This window comes from Bombina bombina, chromosome 6 (genome assembly GCF_027579735.1).
Source record: "Bombina bombina isolate aBomBom1 chromosome 6, aBomBom1.pri, whole genome shotgun sequence".
NCBI lineage: Eukaryota > Metazoa > Chordata > Amphibia > Anura > Bombinatoridae > Bombina > Bombina bombina.
In genome coordinates, this window is record NC_069504.1 from 523,262,127 (window position 1) to 523,276,252 (window position 14,126).

Genomic DNA, 14,126 nt, shown 5'->3' on the forward strand with positions numbered 1-14,126 from the left:
AGGTACTACTGCAATGCCCCTCGGTCTTAGAACCGCTAGAAGGGACCCTAGTACCTTTGTGAAAATCCTTGGAGCAGTGGCTAACCCGATTTGGAGGGCCACAAACTGGTAATGCTTGTCCAGAAAAGCGAACCTTAGGAACTGATGATGTTCTTTGTGGATAGGAATATGTAGGTACGCATCCTTTAGATCCACGGTAGTCATAAATTGACTTTCCTGGATAGTGGGTAGAATCGTTCGAATGGTTTCCATCTTGAACGATGGTACCCTGAGAAATTTGTTTAGGATCTTCAAATCCAAAATTGGTCTGAAAGTTCCCTCTTTTTTGGGAACTACGAACAGATTGGAATAAAATCCCATTCCTTGTTCCTTTATTGGAACTGGGTGTATCACTCCCATCTTTAACAGGTCTTCTACACAATGTAAGAACGCCTGTCTCTTTATTTGGTTTGAGGATAAGTGAGACATGTGGAACCTTCCCCTTGGGGGTAGTTCCCTGAATTCCAGGAGATAACCCTGAGAAACTATTTCTAGCGCCCAGGGATCCTGAACATCTCTTGCCCAAGCCTGAGCAAAGAGAGAGAGTCTGCCCCCCACTAGATCCGGTCCCGGATCGGGGGCTACTCCTTCATGCTGTTTTGTTAGCAGCGGCAGGCTTCTTGGCCTGCTTACCCTTGTTCCAGCCTTGCATCGGTTTCCAGGCTGGTTTGGGTTGTGAGGCATTACCCTCTTGCTTAGAGGATGCAGAATTAGAGGCCGTTCCGTTCCTGAAATTGCGAAAGGAACGAAAATTAGACTTATTTTTGGCCTTGAAAGGCCTATCTTGTGGAAGGGCGTGGCCCTTTCCCCCAGTGATGTCTGAAATAATCTGGTCCAAATAGAGTTTTACCTTTGAAAGGGATGTTAAGCAATTTTGTCTTGGATGACACATCCGCTGACCAAGACTTTAGCCAAAGCACTCTGCGCGCCACGATAGCAAACCCTGAATTTTTCGCCGCTAATCTAGCTAATTGCAAAGCGGCATCTAAAATAAAAGAGTTAGCCAACTTAAGTGCGTGAACTCTGTCCATAACCTCCTCATATGGAGTCTCTCTACTAAGCGAGTTTTCTAGTTCCTCGAACCAGAACCACGCTGCTGTAGTGACAGGAACAATGCACGAAATGGGTTGTAGAAGGTAACCTTGCTGTACAAAAATCTTTTTAAGCAAACCCTCCAATTTTTATCCATAGGATCTTTGAAAGCACAACTATCTTCGATAGGAATAGTAGTGCGTTTGTTTAGAGTAGAAACTGCCCCCTCGACCTTAGGGACTGTCTGCCATAAGTCCTTTCTGGGGTCGACCATAGGAAATAATTTCTTAAATATAGGGGGGGGAACAAAAGGTATGCCGGGCTTTTCCCACTCCTTATTTACTATGTCCGCCACCCGCTTGGGTATAGGAAAAGCTTCGGGGTGCACCGGAACCTCTAGGAACTTGTCCATCTTGCATAATTTCTCTGGAATGACCAAGTTGTCACAATCATCCAGAGTAGATAACACCTCCTTAAGCAGTGTGCGGAGATGTTCTAATTTAAATTTAAATGTTACAACATCAGGTTCAGCTTGTTGAGAAATTTTTCCTGAATCTGAAATTTCCCCATCTGACAAAACCTCCCTCATGGCCCCTTCAGATTGGTGTGAGGGTATGACAGAACAATTATCATCAGCGCCCTCCTGCTCTTCAGTGTTTAAAACAGAGCAATCGCGCTTTCTCTGATAAGTAGGCATTTTGGATAAAATATTTGCTATGGAGTTATCCAGTACAGCTGTTAATTGTTGCATGGTAATAAGCATTGGCACGCTAGCTGTACTAGGGGCCTCCTGTGTGGGCAAAACTGGTGTAGACACAGTAGGAGATGATGTAGTATCATGTTTACTCCCTTCATCTGAGGAATCATCTTGGGCAATTTCATTATCTGTGGCAGGACTGTCCTTACTTTGTTTGGACGCTATGGCACAATTATCACATAAATTTAAATGGGGAGACACATTGGCTTTCATACATATAGAACATAGCTTATCCGAAGGCACAGACATGTTAAACAGGCTTAAACTTGTCAACAAAGCACAAAAAACGTTTTAAAACAAAACCGTTACTGTCTCTTTAAATTTTAAACAGAAAACACTTTATTACTGAATATGTGAAAAAGTATGAAGGAATTGTTAAAAAATTACCAAAATTTCACCACAGTGTCTTAAAGCATTAAGAGTATTGCACACCAAATTTCAGAGCTTTAACCCTTAAAATAACGGAACCGGAGCCGTTTACAAATTTAACCCCTATACAGTCCCAGCTATAGCCTTTGCTGAGACCTAACCAAGCCCAGAGGGGAATACGATACCAATTGACGCCTTCTAGAAGCTTTTCCAGCAAATTTCAGATCCTCACACATGCATCTGCATGCCCTGCTCTCAAAAAACAACTGCGCAGTAATGGCGCGAAAATGAGGCTCAGTCTACAACTAGGAAGGCCCCCTGACTGGAAAAGGTGTCTAACATAGTGCCTGCCGTTTAATAAACGTTCCCCAAGTTTATAAATGCGAATTGTCAGCATAAATATGAATAAAATGCCCAAATAAAGCAATCGATTTAGCCCATAAAAATGTCTACCAGTTTTTTTTTTTTTTTTTTTTAGCCCATATTAAAGGGACAGTACACTGTAAAATTGTTTTTCCATAAATGTATTTTAAATGACTTGTTATACCAACTGCAGAGTATAAAATATTTGAGAAATTGCATTTGCGGGTTTATTTGTGTATCTGAAGTAGCTGGTTTTGTGCTTTGAAACCACAGCCTATTACAATGGGTTGAGCTTCAGGTAATATCAGATCTCATTATGTTATCACTTTTATGTACACAGACTTGCTTCCTTATCTTATATTTGTCTGGAACACCAAAGCTCAATACATAGAGAGAACAATGGAAAATTATCATTTTATTACTTAACTATCATGCCCCCCACTGAGGGTGTAATCTCTTCTGCTGGCTGTGTTTACTTAGGCTTGCCAATAGCGTATACGCCAGTATCAAAACTTTCAGTATAGGTTGGGAAACCACAAGCTAAATCAGCTATTTCAAATGCTGAAATATGAGTAAAGGAGCTACTTGCAACCAATTTAATACACTCTAGCAGGTAAAAAGGATCATTGGGAATAATTTAAAGGGGAGAAAGTTTTTGGGTGAACTGTCCCTTTAAGCCCTTTATTCTGTTTGTTTGACTAAGAAAATGGCTTACCGGTCCCCATGAGGGGAAATGACAGCCTTCCAGCATTACATGGTCTTGTTAGAAATATGGCTAGTCATACCTTAAGCAGAAAAGTCTGCTAACTGTTTCCCCCAACTGAAGTTACTTCATCTCAACAGTCCTATGTGGAAACAGCAATCGATTTTAGTTACTGTCTGCTAAAATCATCTTCCTCTCACAAACAGAAATCTTCATCCTTTTCTGTTTCAGAGTAAATAGTACATACCAGCACTATTTTAAAATAACAAACACTTGATAGAAGAATAAAAACTACATTTAAACACCAACAAACTCTTAACCATCTCCATGGAGATGTTGCCTGTGCAACGGCAAAGAGAATGACTGGGGTGGGCGGAGCCTAGGAGGGACTATATGGCCAGCTTTGCTGGGACTCTTTGCCATTTCCTGTTGGGGAAGAGATATTCCCACAAGTAAGGATGACGCTGTGGACCGGACACACCAATGTTGGAGAAATAACGTTAAATTATCTTTAAATTTAACTAAAAATTGTTGGATTATCCAAAAAATTACTGCACCCCAGTAATAAGGGGAGAAATAAGGCTTTAAAGTACTTAGATCAACAACTTTGTCAATTTACACGCTCTGCACCTCGCCACAGCTCTGCTGTGGCGCCTACCTGCCCCCAGGGTACTTCGAAAAAACTTTCCAGCACTCCAGACCAGATTGCACAGTCCAGGAGCCACCAAAGTTACTGCTTGCTGCTGCCTAGTCTGAAGGAAGTGCGCATCTGAGCGCGCAAAAATAGGCCCCGCCCCTTAAGGTCGACGCCGAAGTAGGCCCAAACGCAACCGCATGGGAAAGCGGTTTAACACCTAAGTCACCAATATACAGTATAACCCCTCAAACATACCAGTAATAAAAAGGTTAATGCCAAAAAAATAAAAACGTTATGCATTGTTTTTCTTTGTGTCTCCCATAATGTCACATAATGCCCATATAATGTCAGCTATGTATAAACAAAAACCAGGAACTCCAGTAACACCCTTCTGTAAAATAGGATTACTGCTTACCCCATTCCCAAACAGGGAAATAAATGTCAGCCAGTTCTGATATATCAAGTCTCCTCAGAAAATAAAAGGCTGCACATACCTTAATGCTGCTTGTAGCATGAAACCGGTCTCCACACTGAAGATGTCTCATGGTTACCTTCAGAAGTCTTGTGGGAAGCAGCGTGGATCTTAGTTACAACTGCTAAGATCATCAACCTCAGGGCAGAAATCTTCTTCTATAACCCCCTGAGGAAAATAGTACTCACGGTACCATTTAAAATAAAAAACTTCTTGATTGAAGAAAATAAAACTAGCACCTCACTTTACCTCTTCCTAGTTTAACACAGGCAAAGAGAATGACTGGAGGTGGAGGGGAAGGGAGGAGCTATATATACAGCTCTGCTGTGGTGCTCTTTGCCAGTTCCTGTTAGCAGGAGGATAATATCCCACAAGTAAGGATGAAATCTGTGGACTTGTTGTATCTTGTAGAAGAAATAAGTATTTGTGCCATAGTTTTTGTGGCTCCTGGAAAAAGCAGACGGGAGAACAGCAATTAGATGCTACCTTTACCAATATAACCTGTGCCACATTTCTAGGAAGTATATTATTATTTTGGTTTTTAATAATCATACATTTATATGCAGTACTTAAGGCTTCAAAAATATTGACCCGTGGCTCCCATGTGTTAGGAAATTGTCTATCAAAATATAGATTATAGAAAAAAATAGAAAATAAATAATAAATGTAAAGTGTTTAAATGCTCCTTTAACTAATGCCATGCTCTTCCCAACACTGCAGAAGTAACAAAGTGTATCTACTGTACAGTAACAAACATACTACAGTGACCGCAAAGTTAGAAAAAAATATTACCAACCAAAACCACTAAAGCATGGACAGCATCTGCCTGATGAAACAGCCCATGCTAGGGCTGAGAAACGTGTTGCATTTTAAACCATTGTTTGTTAATATTTTTAATATTTTGTTTTTAATAAACTAACTTGTTTTATACAAGCTTTGGTTTACCTTCATCTATAGCAGTTACTGTCACTGCTACTGACTTTCCTACTAACCTTTGAGCACAGCAGAATCCCCCTGCACTGACCTATTTTCACCTGGAGAGGGTTAGCTGGTACACCCCAAGTTACTAGCCTGCTTCTACCAGTACATAAGTGTACTTGGGCCAAATGTGAGTACCAACTTGGCCTTATATATAATAATCTGTGGTTCAGCACACTGATATACACATGAGGCGCCCCTCTTGTCTCCTGTTTTTTTAGCATTTAAAGAAAACCTTCAGGAAAAGGCTGTTAAAAATGGATAGACAGGGATATTACTAAAAAGACTAGGACTATGTTCCACCAACACACCCATAACAGTGAATATACCACCTAAAAGCAGGAAAAAGCTGCAACTGGAGCAAAACTAGATCACTGTGAAACCACAGGATACAGAGTTGTCACAGAGCACAGGAAGTCAAATGAAACACATACTGCAGAACACCTTGAAATACTCTGGAAAATGCAGTCTTTGGAGTTCTTGTAGGCTTTGAGTGGAGAGACCCCAATGAAAGCACTGCACCAGTCCATCTATGGGAAGACAGGAATACACTTGTGTTTTTGGAAGCCAGCGTGATGGCAAACAGGACAGAGATAAGAGGGTCCCCAGTCTACAATCTTCATCTGTACAAAATAAATTCTTCAGGCTGGAGCAGAGCAACAGCCTATGCTGCTAAACACCAAAAATGTCAAATAAAACCCTTTTGGGTGGAGAAGGGTTTATATAGGAGAAGGGGGTGGGGGAGTCCTGAACCTTCTGTAGAACAGTCATCACAACAACATTCTCCAGTTGTGCCTAAAATCGCTTTAGGACATTACAAGGCTGTTATTTTTTTGTTTTTTCTTCAAGTTAGCATGTTTTACACTTAACATGAACCTCCAGTATTTTTCTCTCAAATAGAAATGACTTATTGAACAAAGAAAATATTTTTCAATGCCTAAAAATGTAGCCTTTTTTATATTAAACATTTAAATAATAAAAATAAAAAAATAAGCCTGAGCAAATATGACAGATAATGCTTGCTTTTTAGCAGAAATAAATAATAAATCATATAATATATGCATTACTTAAGGTATGGATTCAAATATATAAGCATGTGTATTTAAATTCACATTATATTTTATTTTCTGATTTAAATTAATATTTATTATGCTTTGTGATATAATGCATATGTTGCATTGAACTAATTAGATAAAGGGATATTAAACAATAAATGCATTTTCTAAGCATTTGGGGGCCGAATTATCATTGTCTGGCGCACATGATACACTGTAGCGTATCATGTCTGCCAGACATCGCTGAATGCCGACAGCATAAACTGTCAGCATTTATCATTGCACAAGCAGTTCTTGTGAACTGCTTGTGCAATGTTGCCCCTTGCAGATTCGCGGCCAATCGGCCCCTAGCAGGGGATGTCAATCAGCCTGATCGTATAGGATCGGGCGGATTGATGTCCTCAGCCTCAGAGCAGGCGGAACAGTTATGGAGCAGTGGTCTTAAAACCGCTGCTTCATAACTGCTGTTTCCGAAGAGCCTTAAGGCTCGCGTGGAAACAGGGGCATCAGGGGCTATTCGGCCCTTGATAAATCGGACCCATAGTATTGAGTTTACACTCTGTCTCCCTCTAGTCATGGACAACTCTATTTTGAAATATAGCTTTCATTGCATCCCAGAGCTGATTTGTTTGCACATGTGCAGAAACTCTGCTTCATGTACCTGCAGTCAAACCTAGGTTCCAAAATGTCAGCACACATATTAAGAGGAAAATGCATAAATTGTATTAAATGTTTAATGTCCCTTTAAAACATGATTTATATGCTATCCAAAAGAATGGAAAATGTATATCTAATGCATTTAAATCTAAAATCTTAAATGTGCATTTCTGCACATAGGCCAGTTTCATACATTTTTAAAAACATACCTGTATTATGTGATCCTCGCTTGTAATTTCAATGGCTTCTTGACTTTTCTCTAAAGTAGTAAATAGTGAATTACAAGCCCTTTAAGAAAACAGAGTGAAAAGATAAATCAGCCTCTGTAACTTTCCAAAATTTAGAATCCATTGTATAAGACTGCTCTTATATACAACTCACAGGAGCATTCAACATCCACAATGTTTAAAGCAAAAAATAAATAAACTATTAACAATGCATACCAGGGTTTCAAAAGGAAATAATAAAACCAAAGTCACTAAATTCATACAATTCTTGTACAACTGAATTGAAGCATTGGTTTGTTTCTGTGAAGTTTTATGTCAATCATTGGTGGAGAGCTTTTTTTTTTCTACAGTATTGGCCATCAGCTCACAGAATAATGCAGTAAGGACTGCACTAAAGTGTAGCTTATTATAGAAAAATATAAAATATCGAACCTGCTTGTTCTATATTTTGAGACCTTCTTCTCATTTGAGTCCATTAGAACCAAAATTGATATGCTGATAATTTATTTCCTCACAAAATCGTCCTCATACTGTATTCTTTCACTCTTCCAAACCTACTTCTCATCCATCTTTCTTCATACCACTAATTTCCCCACTGTTCATGACACAGGCTAATCATCCTTTTTCCTCTTTCATACACCTCTCACTCTCCCTGAAGGCTACACGAAAAAAGACCATGGACCAAAGGTTTCCTATCCTTGATACACTTTGTTGCACAAATCTATTTTCTCTAAATGAACATTAATAACCTTACATTAGGGCTTGACAAATCCCAGGAAACAGTGAGCAGCAGTTCCCAATCCTACCATTTTGAATTCTTCTACATGCATTTGTATATAGCTGTTAAAGGGATACTAAACCCACATTTTTTCTTTCATTATTCAGATAGAGCATGCATTTTTAAGCAACTTTCTAGATTACTGCTAATAGCAAATATTCTTTGTTTTCTTGGTATCTTTATTTAAAAAAGCAGAAATGCAATCTTAAGAGCCAGCCCATTTTTGGTTCAGCACCCTGGATAGCACTTGCTGATTGTTCTGCAAGCCCTACCCAGGGTCTGAACCAAAAATGGGCCGGTTCCTATGCATACATTCCTGCTTTTTCAAATAAAGATAGCAAGAGAAGGGAGAAAGATGTATACTTGGAGTAAATTAGTTGCTTAAAATTGTATGCTCTGTCTGAATCATGAAAGAAACAAATGTGGTTTTAGTATCCCTTTAAATAAAATGTATTGGTGGCTCCTTAGTATTTCAGTAGCTTCCAAGTTTCAAATAAACTTGTCAACACCTGTATTACATTATCTGCACAATAAAATGAATCATGTTTTTCTGTCTTTACTGCCACACCGGCAAGAAAGACAACAGAGGCATCACAATGTTTAACCCACCAAAGGAAGTCTGATATGGTGAGCATTTGTGTATATTGCAAATCATATTTAAAATACTCAAGATAAAACAAATCTGTTACAAATGGCTCAGTAAAGATGGTCACATTTTAAAGTGATCGTAAATAATAATAGTACAATTACAATGTACTGGTTGAAACTACATTATATAAACTTCTAAACCACTATTTTATAAAACAACTGTTTAATGTTACTGTGTCTTGATGTACCTTCCGCCCCTCTTATTTCCTATTCTGTAGTGTAGTAATGTAAAGAGTGGTCCCGCCCACTCTCTACATAGCATGAAGGGAGCCAAAGGGGTGAGTAAAAATAACATTAAAAATATTGTAAAATGAATTATAATATTAACTTGCATGCTAAAGGGAAAAATATACCGATATATGAAATACAAGACACAGATTAATAATCCATTGAGCAACATCATAAACTTTGCGGTTCTGATGGTTGAAGACAGATAGGGGGCGCAATCCGATATAGATCGCAGTTTGCGGCGCAAGCGAGGGAACCCACGTCGCCCGCAGTTTCAGCTCGCAACTCGAGCCATCCAATATGCGGCGCCGTCACTTGCTAAAGTGGCGCAAGTCTCACAAACCAGCGATGTCCAGAAATCTGCGTAAGTACAGATTTTTGGAGTCGCCAGTGACTTGCGCCACGTTAGAAACTGCCGGCGCCTACAAAACCTGACTAAAGTCTAAATCACCCGCACTGTCTAACACGCCTCCTAAACATAGCCCGACACGTCTAACCCTCTATCCGCTATCCCCCCTCACTAGCCTAACAATAAAAAATGTTATTAACCCCTAAACCGCCGCTCCCGTACCCCGCCGCAACCTAATAAAGTTATTAACCCCTAAACCGCCGCTCCCGAACCCCGCCGCCAGCTATATTAAATCTATAACCCTCTAAAGTGAGCCCCTAACACCGCCGCCATCTCTATTAAAATTATTAACCCCTAATGTAAGCCCCTTACACCGCTGCCATCTCTACTAAAATTATTAACCCCTAATGTAAGCCCCTTACACCGCCGCCATCTCTATTAAAATTATTAACCCCTAATGTAAGCCCCTTACACCGCTGCCATCTCTACTAAAATTATTAACCCCTAATGTAAGCCCCTTACACCGCCGCCATCTCTATTAAAATTATTAACTCCTAATGTAAGCCCCTTACACCGCCGCCATCTCTATTAAAATTATTAACCCCTAATTTAATCTACCTACCCCGCCGCCAGCTATATTATCTATATTAACCCTAAGTATATTATAGTTAATATAGTTATTACATTATATATATTAACTATATTAACCCTAATTATATTAGGGTTAATATAGTTAATATAGTTACTATAGTATTTATATTAACTATATTAACTCTATCTAACCCTAACACCCCTAACTAAATTTATATTAAATTAATCTAATTCATATTATAAACTAAAATATTCCTATTTAAATCTAAATACTTACCTATAAAATAAACCCTAAGATAGCTACAATATAATTAATAATTACATTGTAGCTATGTTAGGGTTAATATTTATTTTACAGGTACATTGTTAATTATTTTAACTAGGTATAATAGCTATTAAATAGTTATTAACTATTTAATATCTACCTAGTTAAAATAATTACCCAATTACCTGTAAAATAAATCCTAACCTAAGTTACAAATACACCTACACTATCAATAAATTAAATAAACTACAAATATCTATCTAAAAATACAATTAAATAAACTAAACTAAATTACAAAAAATAAAAAAAAGATTACAAGATTTTTAAGCTAATTACACCTATTCTAAGCCCCCTAATAAAATAATAAAGCCCCCCAAAATAAAAAAAATTCCCTGCCCTATTCTAAATTAAAAAAAGTTCAAAGCTCTTTACCTTACCAGCCCTTAAAAGGGCCTTTTGTGTGGCATGCCCCAAATAATTCAGCTCTTTTGCATTTAAAAACATATACAATACCCCCCCCATTACAACCCACCACCCACATACCCCTATTCTAAACCCACCCATACCCCCCTTAAAAAAGCCTAACACTACCCCCCTGAAGATCTCCCTACCTTGTCTTCACCACACCGGGCTGAACTCCTCATCCGATCCGGGCGATGTCTTGCTCCAAGCGGCAAAGAAGAATTCTTCCTCCGGCGATGTCTTCCTCCAAGCGGCAAAGAAGAATTCTTCCTCCCGGCGACGTCTTCCTCCAAGCGGCAGCAAAGTCTTCTTCCTTCCGGCAGCATCTTCCATGAAGCGGCATCTTCAATCTTCTTTCTTCGCTCCGCCGCCGCGGAGCATCCATCCCGGCCGACGACTGAACGACGAATGAGGTACCTTTAAATGACGTCATCCAAGATGGCGTCCGCCGAATTCCGATTGGCTGATAGGATTCTATCAGCCAATCGGAATTAAGTTAGAAAAATCTGATTGGCTGATTGAATCAGCCAATCAGATTCAAGTTCAATCCGATTGGCTGATTGGATCAGCCAATCGGATTGAACTTGAATCTGATTGGCTGATTCAATCAGCCAATCAGATTTTTCTAACTTAATTCCGATTGGCTGATAGAATCCTATCAGCCAATCGGAATTCGGCGGACGCCATCTTGGATGACGTCATTTAAAGGTACCTCATTCGTCGTTCAGTCGTCGGCCGGGATGGATGCTCCGCGGCGGCGGAGCGAAGAAAGAAGATTGAAGATGCCGCTTCATGGAAGATGCTGCCGGAAGGAAGAAGACTTTGCTGCCGCTTGGAGGAAGACGTCGCCGGGAGGAAGAATTCTTCTTTGCCGCTTGGAGGAAGACATCGCCCGGATCGGATGAGGAGTTCGGCCCGGTGTGGTGAAGACAAGGTAGGGAGATCTTCAGGGGGGTAGTGTTAGGATTTTTAAGGGGGGTTTGGGTGGGTTTAGAATAGGGGTATGTGGGTGGTGGGTTGTAATGGGGGGGGGTATTGTATATGTATTTAAATGCAAAAGAGCTGAATTCTTTGGGGCATGCCCCACAAAAGGCCCTTTTAAGGGCTGGTAAGGTAAAGAGCTTTGAACTTTTTTTAATTTAGAATAGGGCAGGGATTTTTTTTTATTTTGGGGGGGCTTTATTATTTTATTAGGGGGCTTAGAATAGGTGTAATTAGCTTAAAAATCTTGTAATATTTTTTTTTTATTTTTTGTAATTTAGTGTTTGTTTGTTTTTGTAATTTAGTTTAGTTTATTTAATTGTATTTTTAGATAGATATTTGTAGTTTATTTAATTTATTGATAGTGTAGGTGTATTTGTAATTTAGGTTAGGATTTATTTTACAGGTAATTGGGTAATTATTTTAACTAGGTAGATATTAAATAGTTAATAACTATTTAATAGCTATTATACCTAGTTAAAATAATTAACAATTTACCTGTAAAATAAATATTAACCCTAACATAGCTACAATGTAATTATTAATTATATTGTAGCTATCTTAGGGTTTATTTTATAGGTAAGTATTTAGATTTAAATAGGAATATTTTAGTTTATAATATGAATTAGATTAATTTAATATAAATTTAGTTAGGGGTGTTAGAGTTAGATAGAGTTAATATAGTTAATATAAATACTATAGTAACTATATTAACTATATTAACCCTAATATAATTAGGGTTAATATAGTTAATATATATAATGTAATAACTATATTAACTATAATATACTTAGGGTTAATATAGATAATATAGCTGGCGGCGGGGTAGGTAGATTAAATTAGGGGTTAATAATTTTAATAGAGATGGCGGCGGTGTAAGGGGCTTACATTAGGGGTTAATAATATTAATATAGCTGGCGGCGGTATAGGGGGATTAGATTAGGGGTTAATAATTTTAATAGAGATGGCGGCGGTGTAAGGGGCTTACATTAGGGGTTAATAATATTAATATAGCTGGCGGCGGGGTAGGTAGATTAAATTAGGGGTTAATAATTTTAATAGAGATGGCGGCGGTGTAAGGGGCTTACATTAGGGGTTAATAATATTAATATAACTGGCGGCGGTATAGGGGGATTAGATTAGGGGTTAATAATTTTAATAGAGATGGCGGCGGTGTAAGGGGCTTACATTAGGGGTTAATAATATTAATATAGCTGGCGGCGGTATAGGGGGATTAGATTAGGGGTTAATAATTTTAATAGAGATGGCGGCGGTGTAAGGGGCTTACATTAGGGGTTAATAATATTAATATAGCTGGCGGCGTATAGGGGGATTAGATTAGGGGTTGATAATTTTAATAGAGATGGCGGTGGTGTAAGGGGCTTACATTAGGGGTTAATAATATTAATATAGCTGGCGGCGGTATAGGGGGATTAGATTAGGGGTTAATAATTTTAATAGAGATGGCGGCGGTGTAAGGGGCTTACATTAGGGGTTAATAATATTAATATAGCTGGCGGCGGGGTAGGTAGATTAAATTAGGGGTTAATAATTTTAATAGAGATGGCGGCGGTGTAAGGGGCTTACATTAGGGGTTAATAATATTAATATAGCTGGCGGCGGTATAGGGGGATTAGATTAGGGGTTAATAATTTTAATAGAGATGGCGGCGGTGTAAGGGGCTTACATTAGGGGTTAATAATATTAATATAGCTGGCGGCGGGGTAGGTAGATTAAATTAGGGGTTAATAATTTTAATAGAGATGGCGGCGGTGTAAGGGGCTTACATTAGGGGTTAATAATATTAATATAGCTGGCGGCGGTATAGGGGGATTAGATTAGGGGTTAATAATTTTTATATAGGTGGCGGCGGTGTAAGGGGTCAGATTAGGGGATAGATAAGGTAGATGACAGCGGTGTAAGGGGTTCACATTAGGGGATAGATAAGGTAGGTGGCGGCGGTTTTAGGGGTTCACATTAGGCGATAGATAAGGTAGATGGCGGTAGTTTTAGGGGCTCACCGTAGGGGGTTAGTTTATGTAGATGGCGGCGGGGTCCGGGAGCGGCGGTTTAGGGGTTAATAACTTTATTAGGGATTTCGGGGGGGGGATCGCGGTTGACAGGTAGATAGACATTGCGCATGCGTTAGGTGTTAGGTTTATTTTCTAGTTAGTTTAGGGAGTTACGGGGCTCCAATAGTCAGCGTAAGGCTTCTTACGGCTGCTTTTTGTGGCGAGGTGAAAATGGAGTAAGATTTCTCCATTTTCGCCACGTAAGTCCTTACGCTGCATATTGGATACCAAACTGCGCTGGTTTGGTATACCTGCCTATAGCCCAAAAAACTACGGGCGACGGCAGAAATATACGGGCGTAACTTCTAGGTTACGCCGTATATGTGATACCAAACCAGCGAAAATATTGGCGTCGCCGGCTTTTGCGGGTGACGATTTTTATCGGATCGACCCCAGGGAGCATGACTGGGCTACTCTGCCAATTTAACCATTTAATTAATGCAAAAACAGAATTTATGTTTAC

At 39.1% G+C, this 14,126-nt stretch overlaps 1 protein-coding gene across 3 annotated transcripts in view; it reads right to left on the bottom strand.

Moving 5' to 3' along the window:
- PDE8A (phosphodiesterase 8A) overlaps positions 1 to 14,126 on the bottom strand; it is a 1,084,545-nt gene that overhangs the window by 255,278 nt on the left and 815,141 nt on the right. For all 3 annotated transcript variants that reach the window (XM_053717432.1, XM_053717431.1, XM_053717430.1), the window contains exon 7: positions 7,272 to 7,350. In XM_053717432.1, coding sequence (XP_053573407.1) covers positions 7,272 to 7,350 — 79 coding nt within the window. The remainder of the gene's footprint in view (positions 1 to 7,271; positions 7,351 to 14,126) is intronic.